The 20,937-nt window shown below is 36.6% G+C and overlaps 1 protein-coding gene across 1 annotated transcript; it reads left to right on the top strand.

The window, feature by feature from the left end:
* Nucleotides 1–7,650: 7,650 nt before the first annotated feature.
* Nucleotides 7,651–20,522, top strand: LOC139141445 (neuralized-like protein 4). Its single transcript, XM_070711060.1, has 17 exons — nucleotides 7,651–7,839; nucleotides 8,474–8,525; nucleotides 8,632–8,670; nucleotides 9,570–9,614; nucleotides 9,774–9,812; nucleotides 10,335–10,373; nucleotides 10,817–10,852; nucleotides 11,594–11,629; nucleotides 14,426–14,464; nucleotides 15,196–15,228; nucleotides 15,366–15,410; nucleotides 15,962–16,027; nucleotides 16,504–16,569; nucleotides 17,455–17,596; nucleotides 18,268–18,386; nucleotides 19,256–19,403; nucleotides 19,743–20,522. The coding sequence occupies exons 1-17, from the start codon at nucleotides 7,837–7,839 to the stop codon at nucleotides 19,942–19,944; spliced, it is 1,149 nt and encodes a 382-aa protein (XP_070567161.1). The 5' UTR covers nucleotides 7,651–7,836; the 3' UTR covers nucleotides 19,945–20,522.
* The last annotated feature ends 415 nt before the right edge of the window (nucleotides 20,523–20,937 follow it).

Raw genomic sequence — 20,937 nt, 5'->3', positions numbered from 1 at the left:
CGAAATAAACTTGAAAAGATTGGAGGAAGGGGCACTGACACTGATATCATCGGTCTGATATGCTTTTGCCGCGTCTGGACCAGTTAGTCTTTGCGATGAGTCTTTTAAAGCAAATGATACATTTCTGGTTGTCGTTTCGCCGAAGTACATATAGAGGTGAAAATTTCGGGCTACTCGCTGACCGTCCAGTCCGAACTCTACTTCAGGAGCTCTCAGGCTCGACACTGTTCACCGAGCTCGTTTTTATATACGCATATACCACTCGCCCTGTGATAAGATGTTTTGTGTTTAATTCGAAGGGCGAGGATACGACGCTAAATTCAAAGAAGCAAACATAAATCATTATAAAATTGATGGCATTTTGGTCTTCGTACTTTAAGGACAATACAGGTTGTACCATGATATAGATCCATCAGGTAGAATATCGCCATGTACAAAGTAAAATAACGGTTCATTGAACAATAAAGATAACGGTTAATGATCAACTTAATCCGCCGTGTTGTAAATGTCTATGTCACCGAGGTCAGACGAGGGTTCTTTTTTACTACAACGAAATAATTTTGTTGTCAACAAGACGAAAACTAGTCGGATTTACGTGTCAGACAGCGTGTATGTCCGTCAGACCGCTAAGTGATCAGCTGAGCTAGCAACAGCGTAGTCGCCGACAGAGTAAACCATATTGTAATCATACCCCCAATATTAAAAAAAAATGAGATCATATCTCAAAAACTACTCAATAAATTTCTAAGCTAGATTTTCTCAGACTGGACAAGTCATCACATTTTGGAGGGAAAGTAAAGAGGCAGATATTTTTACAGTAAAATACCTCTTCATCGAGGTGTATTTTGCCAAACTCTGTCGAAACCAAAGTGTGGATAGGGACTGTCTTCAAAACACGACTCTGGCCGGAACCTCATTTGTTACACACATCGAGTAAAAAGCTGTTCCCGTGATGTCTACATGAAGTACACCACAGTACACAACTTCACGTAAAAAAGTCTTAGGAATTCTCTACGTTTCGATTAAATACCTAGAGGGGAGATCCCATTTAAGTATAGTACCCTAACAGGTTGTGATTTTGTCATATTCAGATGGCATTTGTTTATCACAACATGTATGTCATGACCTGCGACCTGAACAGGTCACCCGCCCACTGCTCTCAAGTGGTATTAATAATGGATGTACCACAAGGCATCCATGTGCGGAGATATGTAGCAATAATCAAACGGTTGGCGATATTCCTGTTTGATAGTAATAGCAAGATGCAATTCCGTCGATATGCAATCTGAAAACATAGACAAATTAGATTTTTATGATAAATGACACTTTTGTTCGGAATTTCCGGTGATATTCTTGATGACATAAACAATCTTTGTTTCAAAGAAACAACATATCATACATTTATTAAATACACTTATCAACCAAACTGCCAGGGCTAAATAATATGTCATCATTTTATGGAAACGGCGTTAGATACAATAGCTGACTATATCGGTTTCCCTCTGTTTTGTCCACACATGCTATAGTTGACGGTGACATATTATACGTTTAATCGAACCATCCGTTGTCGTCTCTCTAAATGTGTTATTGGTAGTATAAAGGGAAAATATACCGACATTTCCGGAAGTAATACTCAGTGTAAATTAAAACATTACTCAAGAGCGGGAAAAATTTCGAAGTGTAGTCTGTTTGAGTTTTGCTAAAATTATGAACGTTGCTTGAAGGTCGTTCAGTTATTTATTTAAAGTTCGTACGTTTGCTCATCATCACGAGAAAAACGTTTTTATGGGTGCTGAATGGCCTCACCATTATGTTTAAAAAATGATTGTTGAAAGATTAGGTGCATAATTTGACGAAGTATGAGGAGGCTCCACTAAGACAGCTTTGGTGCAGTTATACCCAACATTGTTACTAAAACTGAGGTTGCATGATCGAACTGCTACGAGGCGTTAGTTACCTAAGCCTGCAGTGATATGACATCCTCATCTTAAGTGAAGACAAAGGAAAGCACGTTCGACTGGTTGAGGGCGCAATTCTAATATATTGTGGATGGCCAATTTAATATTACTGGTATCCCTACAAGGAGACGATTGAGAAAACACTCACCATGTTCATGCAAATGTACATTACAGTGTTCAGATTCAAATATATTGATACGTAGCCTTACAAAGTGTAAGCAACATTTCTATAATGAATACTAAAATTACACAACATAGGTCACTAATGAAACAGGTGTTCCCCCGGCGAGCCGTCAGAGGAACTTTTCGGGTGACATAAATCTCTGAAAATTGTGTCAGTACCCTTTTTAGAATGAATAGTGATTTAGTACTTACGTCATAATTCTTGTAGGATTTAAGATTTTCTGAAGTCTTGTAGGATTTAAGGTTTTCTGAAATGCAGGTGGACGAGTGTGTACTGAAACAATATGATACTGAAGCGTTAACTTTGACGATGGGAATTTTGACATTTAAAGTAGAATGCGCCTCGGGGACAGATATTCGGACTCGTAAACTTTTACAATTTCTTCTGATCTACCACTTGTGGGGATCCATTTTCAAGCTCTTGGAGAAAGGCAAGTGTTCACCGTCTTAGTATATTTTCGATAATCGACATTTTATTTTCCACAAAGTTAACACAGGGATAGCTGCAATTTTGAATTTCAAATATCGGTAAATGTCAGTTAATTTGCTGCTCTAGTACCAAAATTTTAATTGCACGGTCAGATATGTTTTTAACGCAGTGTCGAGCCCTTTGTTGGATATGTTTTCATTGTATCGTGCCACGCATAAAATTGTTGACGTGTCGCAAACAAATGCAAAATGCCAAAAAAACATTTGATAAGGCCAAAAAAAGAAATGTTTCTGGTCAGGTCTTTCTTTAAAAAATGGTGCGGTGACGCGCATTTTATTTTATTTTATTTTATTTTATTTTTTTATTTTTTTTGCCTCAAGGGAGGGAGGAGGTTCAGTTTTATAGTTTTATCAATATAGTCACATGCATACTGTTCATGCAGTCACTGATCATTCCCCCCAAAGAATTTTGTCTTTCTCTTCAGCCATTTTGGTTTGGTGTCAGCCACGGCCGCCGGCCACAAACAGAAAAAAAGGGTGACGCGCTGTTGTTCAAGTGACGCGCGCGCTGACCAGAAACATTTCTTTTTTTGGCCTAAGCGTCGCTTTTCAAAACACAGAAAGTAACTCCCTGTCACGTTTTTCAACTTACACCATTTTATAAGTCTGACTTGTTCTTTTTTGACTGTTGCTATGGATACCTGTAGTTTAGTGATAGTGAGTTACCGGGGCGATTTCTGTCTTTCTCGGGAAGTTAATTATAAGTTTTCTGGTGGCGCATCTCCTTGCTTTGCCTTCGGGTTGTACCAGTGTCTTTTACCATTGATACATTCCAGGCCACGTCCCCACAAGTTAAGGATGGCACGTCAATTAGCATAACGGTTCATTTCATCCTTTCTCCAAATGTCTCCGTACGTGAATTTTGCCCTCTGAAGATGACATTGCCACTGTCTTACAACGCGACAACATGAAAGTGAACGTACGGTCAATAGTTTTTCACTAAAAACAGCCATCCGTTCACACGTTTAAAATATACTGTACATATTCTATGTTAAAGCAAGGGAATGAAGTTTGGCCTACCACCTTGGTGAAAGGGTGCTATCTTTATCAAACTGGTGAAATAACCATGTAGTACATATTAATGTTCATGATTTATACGTTTACGTTCTTTATTTCACATTGGTTGAACTCTACGTTGTGTAATGTTCTAATCCCAATTTTGCACTGTAAAACAACAATAATAAATTTAACCCTGAGCAAAGTTACCAGCATATTGATTTCTTCGATATTATACGTGTGTTAGCAATGTATTTTATTGAAAAAGCAGGCAGCAACTAGAGATTCGTTTCATATCTTGAGAAACAAGTCGTCATGTATCACATAAGTTTGCGCAAATACAATCAAAACAAGTCGTCACCCCAGGGAAGATCATAAGACAACCCGGACTCGGACATCACGGAAGGAAGTTTGATAAAGATAAAATGTTACTGTTTAATATCACCACCTGCAACGATTGGCAGTGTTTATATATATATATATATATATATATATATATATATATATATATATATATATATATATATATATATATATATATATATATATATATATATATATATATATATATAATCCCATGGTATTTTTCTCTGTTTGACGTCATCGTATACGAGTGTTTTTCGCGGAGCCGTACAACTTCGAGCCGAAGGCGAGAAGTTGTGCGGCTCCGCGAAAAACACGAGTGTACGATGACGTCAAACAGAGAAAAATACCATGGGATTATATATTTATCACATGAACAGTCTTCTTATTTTTCTTTTGACGCAGAGGAATCAAAATTGTTGTAACAAATTGCATGAATTTCGTCGCGATTTGTCTTTTATTTACGCGGATCACTTTCATTTAACGGGTAAAGCGGCCGTCACCCAGCAGATAATTTCATTCATAAATCCCATTAAGTTCAAATTTTGATACATAGAACGGTATTCTACCAATCAGACACACGGATTCGGTCACGTGAACGTGTCAATCATTGTCTCGCGCTGTCGATGCCAGGCAAGTCGTCTATCGGCGGACATGGCTTTCACCGCGCTAGCGACGGATAGCCATAGTATTTACAATATTTAGTAATTTACGAATAGATTTATGGAGTAAAATGCAACGACACGATCGAAACAGTAATTCTCATTCTTAGAGATGCTGTGGCTTTTGAAAAAATCACACAAGTTTTCGACTTTGGCGAGCGCGAAAGATTCAATTCGATGACACAAATAGTAGACCACATCGCATGTTTGTTTGTGTGTGGCCACAACGCTGCCGTCACCGGTCTCCGCCGGTGTCAAATCGGATCCCGATCTCGGTCGTCAATGTTTTCGTCTGACGGACTTTGATGTTTGCAGTGACACATATCTCGCCCGTAGATACATCCTAATTTTATTACTTGACGGAAACTCCGTTCTGATGTGTGTGTTGTCTGAGTCAACTCTCGAAATACATCGGGTTCCACGGCGCTGCACTGAAGAGTTATCTTCGCTACAGCCTTACGCTGAGGGTTTGATTCCGAGCTACATTACGGAATTTTTTGTGTGATGAAGGACATTTATCGTTGTTAGTCGAATGACTTTATGCTTTTGCCTCCTATGTCGCTTTCCCGAAGATTATACTGTACTCATTTATTCAGTTGAACGTACGTTGAGGTGTAGATTTCAGGTTTATCGCCAACCGGGATCGCCAGGTACTATACAGGTACGACTTCCACATGCCATTACGACTCGACTGGAGCCTAGCCACGACGCGACGTTACTGAGCTATTAAAACGATCAACGGTATCCCCATTCGATTCTCAGTAATAGCTACAGTTTTTGCGGCTCGAAAGTTCGTTGGACATGCCGTCTATGTTTCCATGTGCGGATTTGTCGGGTCACCTTTTTGTAAAATTGTCATGAGCACACGGCATCGATCGCGACAAATCGGTCTGTGTTCGTCGCGTCTCGACGTTCAGGTAGAAAGGTACCATGCAGGAAAAAAGTTCCGGTTGATGACGTACAACAGGGGTAATATGATGACGTACAACAGGGGTAATATGGATTCTTATCTGTGCTGGTGTACGTCACACAGGTGGAGATACGGGCCAGTTCATGTGATAAATATATATATATATATATATATATATATATATATATATATTATATATATATATATATATATATATATATATATATATATTATATATATTATATATGAGAGAGAGAGAGAGAGAGAGAGAGAGAGAGAGAGAGAGAGAGAGGAGAGAGAGAGAGAGAGAGAGAGAGGAGAGAGAGAGAGAGAGAGAGAGAGAGAGAGAGAGAGAGAGAGAGAGAGAGAGAGAGAGCAGTCCATTTATAACACTATCAGGACCTAGTACTCGTTCCAGGATCAGGATGCGCACAATAGGTGGACATGTCCGGAAAATCGTCAGACAATTTCTAAATAAGGGTCAACTTATTTCTCTGAAACCGACTCCCGTTTTCCCTATTAAAGGTATACTGTCACCGGTCCCAATTTTGCCACAGTTACCATGGAAAGAGAGAATGTAGCCAATCACAAATTTTAAGCGGGTGGCCTCTTTTTAAAAACAGCGCCCTCACATGGGCATTTTGAATACCTATGAACGCCCATTTGACCATATATAGGCATATTTAGATTACATGTGACTGTATACCTTTAAACGTCGTATTGTGTTTCACAGGTACTTTGTTGCTCACCTTACGTGTTTGAAATTTAGTGAAGGTGGGCCCACGGTTCATTAGTTCGGGTGTGTTGTGAAGTTCTGTAGTATCCAATATCTGTACTGTCAAGATTTACAATGTGTATTTTTTAGACCTTGAAATATTACATCAAAGTCCATTGTTATCTGACTTTTCCACAATGAAGTTCAGTCACTCCATGCTATTCGATGGGACGAGTTTTATCACCTATTTAGTTTATAATCACTTAAACCGTCACCGCAAAACATCCGTCATTGTGATTACGTTTGCTCCAGGCAATGAAGGCTGGTTACGCCTAAAGGCCAAGACCATTGATAACTCTTTGGTTTCATTTGTTATTAAAATCGTCGTCAAAAAATAAAGTAAAAGTTGGGTGTGCTTGTGTCTTCTTAGAAAAAAACACGATGGTGAAGGTTTACTAAAGTCGTTTTCGTATACACAGGAAGTAAGTCACACTTTGCATGGTGGCTTGCTCTGTCATCAGGTCAAATATGACTTACTTTGTGACGTCACAAAGTAGCGCAAATTAATCATTACAAGCAGTGAAGCTACATTAAAATTTAACTCGACAAGTAGACTTGCCACAAGTCTGTGGGCGTATTGATATCGTTACAGAGTTGAACTGAGGGAATTAACTCTGGCAGACTGTCGCGTAGAGTACGGCGAACTCCGAGAATGACTAGCGACTAGTGGGCAAGTCTGCCTGACAAAATGAAGTTGCTCATGAAAGTTCTTGGTCATTTCTTCATGATAATTCCCCCTGGAAGTATGATGTCAAGCTCGGCTACGTGATATGGCCCGAGTATGTAATATTTACGAAGTCTGTGAAAAACGGAAATGCGTGTAGCTTTTTTGTTTGTTTCCAGTTTCTATTGGAGTGCAATAACAATAAAAAGGTGAACGACACAATATATGCGGCTGTATGTTTAGATAAAGATCAGGCTGTATGTTTAGATAAAGACACAACATAAAATACGCTGTACATGTATCCAGTTTACGTTTTAGCGATTTGCTTTATCTTTCATTTTACGCATAGTAAATTTGGTTTGAGCACACACCATAACATAGGTTTACTGCATATCATGAACATTGAACCTGTGTAAAATTTGTTTACTTCATTTCTCTCGTTTTTCACTCGTGAATTTTATTGTAGTGCGTCTTTCTACTTCTAAAGATAAGTTATCAGTAAACTTCTGCTTTCATTGTATTCAAGCCTAATTTCCTCACTCAGCCAACGTTTCACTTCCACCTTATTGTGTCCATGTTTATACGATATAGTACCATGTGATATTTTTTGCTTCCACTACAAGGTTTCTGTTTCGACATATCTTTCCATCATTCGGTATTTGCGATACGGGTCGTCCAGACAGCCTGATTACCGGAGTGTGTTTTTACAACACCAAATGTGAATGTATTTTCGCAAAATGCATCAGATATAGACAGTATCTTACATTATCTGTCTCCGTTTCTTTCAGTTGAAAACATCAGTCCATTACAGCATTGCATACAGTAATCTGTACGTGATGGTAAGTAACCTATTTATCCTCGATTGTCAGAAGCTGTACGATTTCCTTCTAACGATACACCTGTCTATGGTCGGACATTTTACTTTTTACGTCAAACAACAATCCCTTTTCTCATTGCATAATAAGTCTATCTTGTATTATAGATGCTGTATCTTATGGTGTCCAGTAACCCTTTGAGCGCCACAGTCAGTTTCTTGTTGCCTTTATAAAATATACCTCAGTCAATTTATTTCCAGATTTTTGACAAAATTTTGATAAGAAAATGTAGCCAGTGAAATGTGATGTTTTCTTGGTCCAAAATTATGAAAATATGACAGAAAAATTCATGAAATCGTAAAATGTTGCACATTTAATTTTGGTTGGAAAAAATACAGCACTCAAAGGGTTAATTACAGGCAGACACAATCAGACATGCAGGGATACATCGGCAGGGAGGTACATTGTCTTCGAAGCGCTATTTTGAAAAATACTCTTTCCGAGTTTCTTAACCTGCCATGATTGTTGCCTGAATCGATATATAAAAACTAGTAAAGTAATCGTGGTACCAGTGCATTCCCAAGTATCAAGCTAGGGCAATTTTCTTCGTCAATATTCAATATATCGTAGCTTATCAGTATAATTTTTTTCGTTGTAGTATTTCGTTGTTGATGATAGTGACGACGACGATGAACAGCAACAGCACCAAGGCAAGGATTTTCTTTCTTTCTACACCGATATTTATTATGTTTTCATTTTCATATTGACGCCAAAGAAATTCATAAGAAAATAATTGTGACATTCTTTTCTCTTCAGACTTGAGTCAATACTTTCAGCAGGCTTGTGGATTTGGAGGTTAGTATGGTCAGTTTCAATAAATGAACAAATCTTCAACAATAAATAACTGCATGAGGGTAAAGTGATTATTATCAGCCAATTTTAATTCAACAGAAATGTTTTGTTTTTTTAACGAAAATATTTCATCTGTTAGACGTCATTTTTGCAAGAATATAATGCCATGCATTTAATGACGATGATTGTAATGACGAAAACGTCGATGACGATGGCATTAATAACGATACTTACTAACAATGATTAGTTTGTTGTCATCTGTTTCCTCTTTTCTTCACGGTGTTCCAAGAGTCATTTCGAAGTTGGCAAGCTCTGATGTATAATGATTGGAAGGAGGGTTTTATCTTACGCGAATATTTGCTGTATTCGAAACAATTTTATGTGTTGGAAGTGCTGTGCTGATTTTGTTAATTATGATTAGTGTGTCATATTGTTGTGCATGTTGATCTGCTGTTGCCGTTAGGGGCCTAAAGGACAGTTGCTGTAATTTTGACGATTTTTTCACAGTTTTTGTTCTGTATGTCAATTGCACACTTTTGTTCTACTCTCCGAAGCTTGTTTAAAGGCCAGCCATTTAATTTGTCCACACATCATCTGTACGTGTCGAATGCACTGTAATTTCTTTTTACTTTTGAATTCAAGTCCTGACCAAAATTCGCTTGTCCACAAAATCAAGGCATTCATACACTTGAACAGGTAGAGGTGACAAGCTGAATACTGTTTACCTCAATGTGCCTTGGGGAGTAGAACAAGAAACTGCACTTGACAAAAAAAAAACAAACAAACCTTGAAACAGGACAGATACTGGCCCTTTAAACAGTTTTAAATTTCGTAAAACCAACCTTACCCTCTCTTGAAGAATTATGTTCATTATAATAAAATAATGTTTATTTTAAATCTAGGAGGAGCTTATTACTATGAACATCGACAGGCCTACGGGGTCGAAGGTCAGTGGAAAATAGCACTGTGGTTGTTTTTAAAGTAACCTTTGAAGTTTTGAACAAACACTTTACACGAATGCAACTTGGACTTATGCCTGTACTCCATCAATGCGCAAAGCATTTTATTCAAGCGCAATGCATTTAACATTTCTAATTTCATTTCAGGACAGTACAGACACGTTGAGCAGCATCGAGTTATGAGAGGTAAAGTATGAAGACATATTTGAAACGCTAAAATTCTATACTCGAACGCAAAAATGGTAGAAAATGAAAGAAAAGATATAGACAGACAGGGTACTTAATATTTTAACAGTTATCTGTAAACGGTAATATATTTCACTCTTTACAACATACCATCCAAACAACGAAAGATAACTGAATAACCTTAGTATTTTGCAACTTGAGATATTTACCGGAGTTTCTTTACTCAATATTGTTAAGAGTTCGCAAGTCATAAAAGACGCGATTGAAGGAATCAACTGCAGAAAAAAGATTAAAATTATGACAATATATAGCCAATTGTGGAAACAATATTACTGTGTTACATGCACAGACCATAGTTCATACAAAATAAGTATTGAACTTCCTCTAATGTTTAAAGGTCCACTCAAATGATATTTACACAATTGATTCTTTTGGTCAATTTATTTCATGCATTTGACACAGGCGTTAGCTGCACTTAACTGACAATTGTTTGATGCCTGTCTTGTCATCATATCGTTGCAGGCGGAGGGAGACATTTTGAGCAGCATTATGTGATGCGAGGTAAGTGTACAAAGACAAAGAGAGAAAGAGAGAGAGAGAGAGAGAGAGAGAGAGAGAGAGAGAGAGAGAGAGAGAGAGAGAGAGAGAGAGAGAGAGAGAGAGAGAGAGAGAGAGAGAGAGAGAGAGCTAGTTAGAAGAAACAGAACCGTGATTTAAATTGGGTTTGAAATATGTCAATCCATAGTTTAATGTATCTTTTATTAACTATGTATTTATTTATTTTTTTGTTCATTCCTTGCTTTTCTCGTATGCGCGCCGTCAATAACGAAACTTTTTTTTTCAGAAAGAAACGTTTACCATGAATTTTGTTCTAGAAGATCGCGAATATTTATTAAAATAGATGTTATTAAAACTAAAGTTGAGGCGTCGAAAGCCACAGGACAGAGATTGTTAAGATTGCGGAACAATTGTTTAATACTCTGTTTATTCTGTTACGTCGACAGATCACTCTCCAGCCAGGTTTGTCTCCAGGCCAACAGGTCAGTAGCAATCACCATGATGTTGTGCATTATCATTATCATTTTATAATGAGTTCGTCATCTCAGGTGAAGCTTCGGTAAAACTCGGATTAATGAGAGCACGTAGCATGAGAACACTTAGCTAGTCTTCATAGATGACATAGCCCCTGTTGTGAACAAAAAAAACCTAATTTGAAGTGAAGGTTTAAGATATCGGCTCTGAAATGTCTAAATGACAGATTTGAACTCTAGTAAACATTACAAAACGTGGACATAGTCGCGGATCATATTACATGTGTTACAAGGTGGTAAACAGGTATACAATTCTATGTTTTTTGTACCTGACAACATTCTTGCTTGTAGTAGTTTGATGGCTCCATTCAATGTCTTTGATAGACAAACACAGAAGTTGCTTGGCTTTTCTCGGTCAATTGTAGTTACTGGCTGGTCAAATGTCTAGATTTCTCACGTGTTCACCCTACCTTCTTCGCGACAGTCTGCTACGTATGTTACTTCAATTTCGCGATCCCCTCACCATCAACGCGAGCGTCACCCTGCTGAACATTATTACTTCAATTTACTCCGTTTTGAGATTTATATGCCCACAGACTCGGTCAGAGTCCTACGTCTGAGGCAATAGAACTTACTGAAGTCCTCCGCCCACTGCCATTGATTATTGACAGCTTGACGTGCACATCTATTCGTTGACTGAAAATACAAAGTAGATCTAACTAATGTTTTTACTTTCTGTTGAATTCAAAGTTGAATTCCACGTCCAACATGCTCCTCGGAGAAGAGGTAAATAAGCGAAAATTCAAAATGAAAACAAGAACAATATGATCGAAACTTGTCATGCCCCCGGGTCATACCATGGGACAAAATCCTTATGGAGTACTTTTTAAAGCCATATTAATTTAGCGATTAACAGGCTATAAAAGTACTGGACGAACATGATATACGGGAGTATGCTTGATAAAGATTATGTTTTCAAACGATTTATAACGCGGGTGGTATACACTGTACTGTTTCCGCAAACGCTTCGCAAAGAAAACTGTAATTCATTATTTGAAATTTTATTCTTTTACAACAATTAATTTTTAATTATCTGGAGCATCATCAAAGGAATAGAGTGCATACTTACTTATTTGTCATTATATTTGTCATTTCATTTTGAGTACGCTCTCTTTTTACAATTAATATAATGTTTTATGTCATCGGTACATCGATTTACGCACTGAATCGTTTCGAATAATATGTTATCACGTCCCTATTTCCATGAGTCTTTAAATATATTCTCGTCAGATCAAAGTTCAGCCAGAAATTTCGTTCATATCACGTTTCTGCAATCTTCATGAGTTTGTTTCTATAAATAGAGATGTGTATATATGTGATATCTATAAAATGGACATCTAAAACGGTGACCCTTGAGTTTCAAACCTTAAGCAAGGGTTTTAAGGCTTACTTTGAGTGTAAAGTGTTTTCATGAGAACAACATGAGATTTAACGAGACCTGTATGACTGGCCAAAGCAGTTCATTTTGTTGTACTAATAATTCAGTCTGTCTGCCTGCCTGCCTGCCTGTCTGTCTGTCTGTCTGTCTGTCTATCTGTTTGTCTGTCTTTCTGTGACTCTCTTCGTTCGATATTGAGGCTGCGTTCACAAAAAAACGGTGAGGGGGCTAGTGGAATTCACTGGGAACACGAAAACATTGGGGTAGTGGAGGGTGGGACTTGAACGTTTTGCACTTCCTATAGGGGGACCTGAAAATGTTTTGATTCATTGTTACCTTTACATTTTCCAATTCCAAGGTTTGTCAGGTAATTTAATGAAAAATGAATAACATTTTAATGTCATCGAATTGTTCTAATGTTAGTAATAATTAAACAAAATCTAGAACCATTTAGTCACATTTCATGACTTTTATCTCGAAAAAATCTAAATATGTATGATTTTTCATAAAAATCTAAACACGTGGACAGAAGCTGCAACTGTTCATAATTTTTTAAATATTTCTATGCAATATATCAAATACAAATTCTTGCTGTCTCCCTAAAGTATGCTTAAACGTACAATATTCAGTTTGTCGACAAACCAGGTAAATATAAATATGTATTGGATGATAATTGAATAAGAGTCCAGAATGAAAGTAATGTGTCAGTGATACAAATGCACAGTACACAGACACAGGCTGTGTTGGCAAGCTGAATACTGGACAGTTCAACATGCTGTAGGAGGGGAGAACAAGAACATGGTTGTATAAACTGAAAAAAAACTATTGTCAAAATAATCCAAGTTAGTGGGGACCTGAAACAAAACTGTCTGTGATTGATATGAAATTTGTGTTTGGTTGTCAATTTAAGCTCACATTTCGCTAATTCTTGGGTGAGTTTGTTTTGTCTATCCACTGCAATTTCTTGTACTACTCCTTGAAGCGTGATTAAAAGTCAAGCACAACCATATGTATACAGTCAGCATTGTTATTGTTTAAAACTTGAAGTCCGGACCAGAATTCATTTGTCATCAACAAGAATGATTACAATCTTTACACATATTACAGATATAGCAAGTTTTGTCAGCGAAAATATGTAATAGTTTACGTAGACTACCATATTGTGAAATAATAATTTGGGTGAAATTCAAATATCAAATTTGTTGTCCGCATCTGAACTTTCAAACACCCTATTTGAATTGAGTACATTTGTATCAATTTCCAAACACTTATAACAGCATAGATTTAGTTTAGTATTTGTAAAAAAAAAATATTGGGTATTCATAGTTTTCTCATAGACTCCAATGAATCCACATTTTCGGAGAAATTCCAAAATCAAATTTCTTGTACACATACGCACTTGTAACCACCCTATTCTAATAAGTACAATTATGTCATATTACCCAGGGTCTACATATACACAAATATTGTAAGTTATGTAGTTTTATAATGCGCAAACTTAACCATACTTTTGTCATAGACTACGGAGTATCGTGAATCAACATTTTCGGTGAAATTTCAAAATGAAATTTCTTGTACACACGTGCACTTGTAAACACCCTATCCTAATCAAGTACATAAACAATAAAACACATGCAAATGTAGAGATATAGCTTACCCGATAGACTCCCATGTATAATGATTGATATTTTAGACGGAGCACTATATCGGCCACATTTTGCCTTCCTTTCATTTAAATACAGTGTCTTCATTCGGGACTCGAACCAACAAACACGGCATCCAGTGACTTAGCGGAGAAGCAACACAAAAAAACCGCTCGACCAAATCCCCACTCTCTGTAGTGTTTGGCATTGATACAAATGTACTCAATTCAAATAGGGAGTTTGAAAGTTCAAATGCGGAAAACATAGCAAGTCAAAGGGGGATTTGAACGCATTGTGAGTTTGTTAGCTTATAGGGTTATTTGAAAAAAATTTTTTTGGAATCCCCCTCCCTCCAGAGGTATTTGAGAAGGCAGCCTTAAAACAATACATGAACAGAAAAAAAATAAAACAATATCTAACACAAGATCAAAGGGTTTGCACTTTGCTAATTTAAGCTACAAAGTAGGCCGAAACTTATTATTTCTTTCTTTCTGAATGCAGAACTTGAATTTCATGTGCAACAGGCTCCTCAGATCAGCGGTAAGTAAACAAAATCAAAATGGCAGAAATCTAATTTAAAGTTGTCATGTACTTAGATAATACAAAGGGTCAACTTCCACTTACAGTACATTTTACATCCATATGAAGTTAAAAGTACTGGACGAAAACAACATGATAAATGTTACATTTTAAAACATTTCCTTGGATGTGGTTGCTACACACTATATTGTTTCTGTAAACATTTCCTACAGAAAATTGTAATTTATTATTATCTTTTATTTTATTTTAACCTGCCTTTTTTTCAAAATTCATGAGGTCATGGACTAAGTCACCTACATTTACAAGGCTATGGTAAATGGCCAGATTTTAAATTCTCTTCCCCTCTACATTGGAGCACATTTAGTTTACATCCGTTTAATCTTTGAGATACAAGGCCCATATAATGTGTCTCAATGGGCATTGATTTATGTAAAATCAACACTGAGACCGTTATCTCTACCGCACACGCAATGATCAATATTTGAAAAATTTGAAAACTTAGTTCAAAGTTACTGAGATTGTTCATTGGGAATGAAGCACATTGTTTTGCGTCTTTTCTCAGAAAGTGGGACCGAAGTTAATAATTAAGATAAAAAATACAGTTAAGCTAAACATTGTAAGAACTCGTCGACTAAATCTTTATAATATTAGAATAAGAAGACAACTTCGTTATGATACACAGTGTAGATAATTAAGCATTTTCAAAGTTCTTACTTTGATATTTTAAACAGCGATTCCTCAACAGCCCGCAATTACCATGATAGGTAAGTACATTGTTTAGGTCATCGAATAAATGTAAGCCTTTATTAAATTGTGCAATTGTTAACCGTTTATGTGTTATTCCAACTGTATAAAAGAATTCGGAAATAATCTAATAGCAAGGTGATTCTTTCTTCAATAGGATATGAACCACAAGAACACAGAACACTGAATGTAGAGGTTGCAGGTATGTCTTATGTTATCTTTGAATACACAGACTATCGTCAACTTTCCAAATCAAGAACAACAAAATCAACCTACATCGTTGTTCACCTGTTGTATTTGTATGACGTCAAATATATGTTGCCATGGCAGTGACTGGCTTGTTTGATGGAGCATTGTCTGATGGAACAAGAACCTTTTCTCAACTTTCCTAATCGTTATTTTTGATAGCCTCCCTAACTGCCTACAGCTTAGAATATACTCTCCATTGATAGTTTGTCCCTATTCTAGGTAGTCATCTTAGAGTTAAAATAAATGCAACCAAGTTTCATGATCTGACATCGCTCCTTCAAAATTTTTATCAAACCCTCGTAATCTCTATGTTTGAACTCTCCGTTAGCATATTTAAATGTTTCGGGTGAATATCTATTTTTGCTAATCATTAGAAAGAAAATAAGAAATCCTCATGTTTTACAGCTTTCAAGAAAAATCTATCTAAAATGAAAGTCATTTGAGCTCCATAAATTGAAATAAAACACAAATAAAAGAAAACGTTATCCAATTCTGTTCAAACAGGTAATACTGCCGACACTGGTTCTGATTCTGACTCCGATTCAAATTCTCAGCGTTTCCTAAACAGAGGTAAATATTGTCAAACAATATACTCATATATAAATACGAGACCATGCATCATTACGTTTTCTTTCGGCCTCTGTGTTTCATTTTAAAAAGTTTTACACTTCAGTGATTTTGGACTTCCACTGACGACCTCAGGACTGTTCAGAAATTACAGTTCGTCGCAATATAGTTCATCGCATACATACGTGTGTGTGGAATCAGGGAAATTACGTTGAGGTCTATTTGTGCGTTCCTTCTTCGCGTGTCATGACAAGTATGTAATCACACCTAGATGTGTTCCATATCATACATGTAGCATAACAACACAAAAACACATGACTCTTCGGATTTGTAGGAATTGCACCTTATAGCTTCATGACCTTCGGAATTATGAATATATCCAAAATTTAATGGAGTAAAATACTACACACAAACAAAAGAACCAATAGAATATGACTTTCGGAAAAATACATTTTTATTTGTTTACCCCACCTTGACAGATCATCAACCTGGGTGTTCATACTTCAGAAAGTGTGAAAAGTTTATGAAAAGCTTGGATCTCGGAGGTAAGAGTCAAAACAGGCATGTATACTATAACATGCGTAAAAATGGCGCAAAAAACCATAGCATGCATGGACTTGAACTTGACATCTATGAAAATGGAAATGGAATTATAATCATCAGATAGTTTTTCCCATGTTTGTTTACCCTCTCGGTCTTCCTAGGCCTTACAGTCTTTTTATTTAAACCAGACTGAAAGATATGATCTTGTTAATATGTAATGAAACTGTAACACAAACACTTAAGAATTAACAATGAGGAGAATATACCGGGAATTATGTGCATGGTTTCAAACTCGAAAACTAGTGAACCTTTCACTGGTACATGAGAATTATTGATGATTCAGAAATGGTTTCTAATGCTGAGATACTCATTAATAGACACATGGGTTGGTATTTCTACAGCTATTGCGTGTAAACGAGCGATCTGTAGCAAGCCTTTAAACTAAAACAACTATAGTGCGATCACTCGTGACGACTACTGCTTTAACATGTTACTAAATGTACGTTACTCAAACCTTCACCGTACTGAGCCATCTTCCTGTAGACAAACAAAGAGTTCAGCGCGTGTCACATGATGACCACAAAACCAACACCCTTCCTGCTCTGACGCTGAAAAAGATGGTTGCTTAACTTGACATGTCAAATTGATTGTAATTTGTTAAACAAATACGTTGATGTGACATTAACACCTGTCTTACAAATTTTGACATCCGCCCTTGACCGTCAGCTCAAATTAATCTTTCTCGGTGTTTCATTTCAGCACTTACGTGGGTAAAGACACATCGCCATGTGTTGCACAGTTCGTTTATAATTGTTCCATTTTCAACTATGTCAACTTTTCGTTTTGTGCGACGAACTTTCATGACTCACTTTTTTTCTCCTGCCCAGAGAGCTGTTTTTCAAAAGTTCAGAGCCATCGATGTTACTGCAAGAGCTGTGTCCATAATAGAGGGGACGGGAAGTACTATACCAGAGGAAGGCCACCTTCAAAATACGCTTTGCCGATCGGATGGGCACGCTTCGCCCTTGAGTAAGCAATCAAAGCATTTAATGACATAATGGAAAATTATAGATGACGTTTACCTATCTGTAATAGTTCAATTTTCGATGCATTATCATATTAAAGCTACGTAAGGAAAAAGCAATGTCAAAAAACATTCTCACATATCACAATATAATGTTTCAGTTGCTGGGGCAATCCGACTATGCAAGCAATGTACGGCAACAACGAATTATATATCTTTTTTTGAAGACTACGCGATCAGTAATACGCTATTCAAAATTGACGACCAAAATTCTGTTCAAATATTCCACAAGGAACTTGACACCATTCGTCTTAAAATCGCCGTGCAAGGGTTGGTAGAGAAGCAAATGAGTCAATGTTTATTGACACGTGGTCTTCAAAATGGCCGCAATGCCTGTGTTAACACGGTAGAGAACAATAACATTTTCAGTTTTCAGAACAATAAGCTGTTAAAACTTTATCAACTCACTGAGCTTCAAAATAAGTCCAAAATGAGCGGTAGACGGAAGAAAGTACAGTAAAAGTTTGAGAGGTCTAATATCTTTAATTATCAATCTTTTGAACTTTCTGCAATTTTAAGAATACTTAAATACTCAGATATAAGGCAGATTCTACCTTAACATAATTACCTGCAGAGTAAATTTGGTCAGATGAAAAATCTTTATACTGGCTTTCAGCGTACCACAACATAAACTGAGTGGTTTGCGAGCTGATAGGGACTGGCATGTGGCGTTTCATGGAACCACTGTAGACTCGGTGAAACCCATCATTGACAGTGGCATTCTTCACATGGCAGGTAAGAGGAAAACAACACTCGGTAAAACATCGAAATCTGGTCTTTAAATATTTAAATCGATGTAGTTAAACAAAAATAGCTTTTGCTCGTCATAAACCGTTCACCAAGGTTTAATATAAGGATGTGTTGGAAGAAATTACAACTAAATTACATTTACATAGACCAGCTATTGCTATTAATAAAAATATGATTAAAAATATACAAATGTAAACATTGAAAATTGAAATACTAATAAAACTCTGATAAGCCACATTCAAAATTCAGAATACAGTGTCAGGGATACTGTGACCGAGTAATGCACATTGCATTTTATTTCCTGGCAAAGAAGTACAAGCAGAGGCCCATTAAGATATATATATAAAACGATCCATTCGTATCGTTATTTTATATCTTATCAAAATAGAGAGATCTCGTATTGATGCACATGCAGTCTTGCTTTTCGTCATGATGAACACCCATCTTTTATTTTGCTCTGTGAAAACATGTCAAGCAGAAGCCGATCTACCTTCAGTCAATTATTTTTAAATATTTTTAGAAGTCCATGGCGAAGATACTTCAGAATACCGTTGAATGGTTAAACGGTTTGAATTTGGAAATGTATAATCGTTTTTGTTCGACCATTTCTCCACGATTGTTATTCTTACACACGATATCATTAAGCGGTAACTTCATTCTCAGTATATCAGTCTCACTTCATAAAGCATCACTTACAGTTAATGATAGATTAACGAGTAACTTGACCATGATTTTCCATGTCAAGATCGCTCTAACAAGTATGTACATCAAATACGGACTTTTAAAATCTTTTTTATGTTAATTTTTGATATATTTAAATTTTCATTCAAATTTTAACCTTACATTTGTGACAGGGGACATCACTTTTGGAGGACATAAGTTATCTGAGAGACCGGGTCATTATAATGACCACATGAAACCACCAGGATTTAATACAAAACAAATCTTCGTGTCTCCGACGATAAGATACTCTGGTATGGATGCTTACGCCAGACCACAGAGGTATGATTTTATGTTGTTCCCTATTACTACCGACAGCAATCCTTGTGATATGCCAGAGATGTTATCACATCTTCTACCTCAAATATGGTGTAGCCTGATGACCTTTATATTTGATGTCGATAAGATGTCGAAGTGGAAATACTGTAACCAAATCTTATTGCACTATTTTATGTTCTGTAAAGTAAAATAGTGTCATCAGATTCAACATTTAAGGATATTTCCGATTCATTATTAACGTCTATATTTACTTCAAGCCAAAGGGACACAAAAAGAAAACCTTGACACAATAACATTTTTACAGGCGAGCTAATGAACATCCCTCGATATGTACGTATACAGGGTTCGTCTACATGATGGGCAGCAATATAAAGCGAAGGTGGCCTTCCAGGTTTGGATACGACCAGGTTCCTATCACGTCGGAAGAGAAACAGTTGGTGCACAGGGCCGCATAGATTCAAAGTTCTCCAATAGTGAGGTTGAATGGTCTACGCAGGAGAGAACAGCCATTATTCCATATGGGCTACTTATCAAGTTAAAGTAACGTGACAACAATAGGATTCGACTTTTTTCTGTAACTATATTTACCATGGAAAATATTTCAGGAGGCAGTAATATTAGCGAGGAATAAGTTTACTGACCATATGCATTCTATACATAGCAGCTTCACAAATGTTTATGAACAATTAGAGTGCAAGTTAATCTATTGGTTTTAAAATTGCAATAATTTTGACTAAGGAGAACCAGTGATATCTCAAGATTTTGTTGCTGATTTCTAACGACAACAATGTGTCCCTACTCTGTTCATTCAGTAATTTCAGTCTGTCATTTGTCATTGTTTTAACACTTACGTAAGCTTTTTTCTAGTAAAACTGATGGCTCTCGATTACTGCCTTTGAACCCTGTCCATCTCAAATATTATTCATTTTTTATCCTATTCAAATCCTAGACTCATTTAATGGTTAGGTGTTCAAGGATTTGATGAAAGATATTATCAATTAAACGAATCTGTATCAAAATATTTCCCTATAATTGGATATTTCACATACAATGTTCCATATCGTACCCAAGTAAAACACTTCATGCACTCGTGGTTCGTTTTCCATTACATAGTAGTTCTTATTTGAATGATATTTTTGAACGATATATTAACTTTATTTTTGACTTATTAATTTTATTTTGACTTTCGTAAGAGTCAACTTGATATTTTGTAGCAATGTATTGGCAGGCTTGTTATAATTTATGGTGAATTCAAAATAGCTTGGAATTACAACATACTAGGGTAATAAGAAAAGAGTTTCTTAGCGATAGAAAATGACTCCTTCTGCATTCATTACAAACGTTCTCCTTGGATAGATTTTGCAACAATTTAACTCGATAATATGTTCATTGTGCCACAGTCAACATCGTTAGTGTTGCCTCCCTCAATCGTGCACTGACTGCTTGAACATTCTTGTATTTCCTTTATCACATGAAACTGCACAGAATGCCAACTATTGTTTTTTCTCGGTGCACTGTGTACGGGCCGGTAAAACGA

This window comes from Ptychodera flava, chromosome 10, assembly GCF_041260155.1.
Source record: "Ptychodera flava strain L36383 chromosome 10, AS_Pfla_20210202, whole genome shotgun sequence".
Lineage (NCBI taxonomy): Eukaryota > Metazoa > Hemichordata > Enteropneusta > Ptychoderidae > Ptychodera > Ptychodera flava.
The sequence above is the reverse complement of the archived record's forward strand: the minus strand, read 5'-3'. Positions and strand labels throughout refer to the sequence as shown.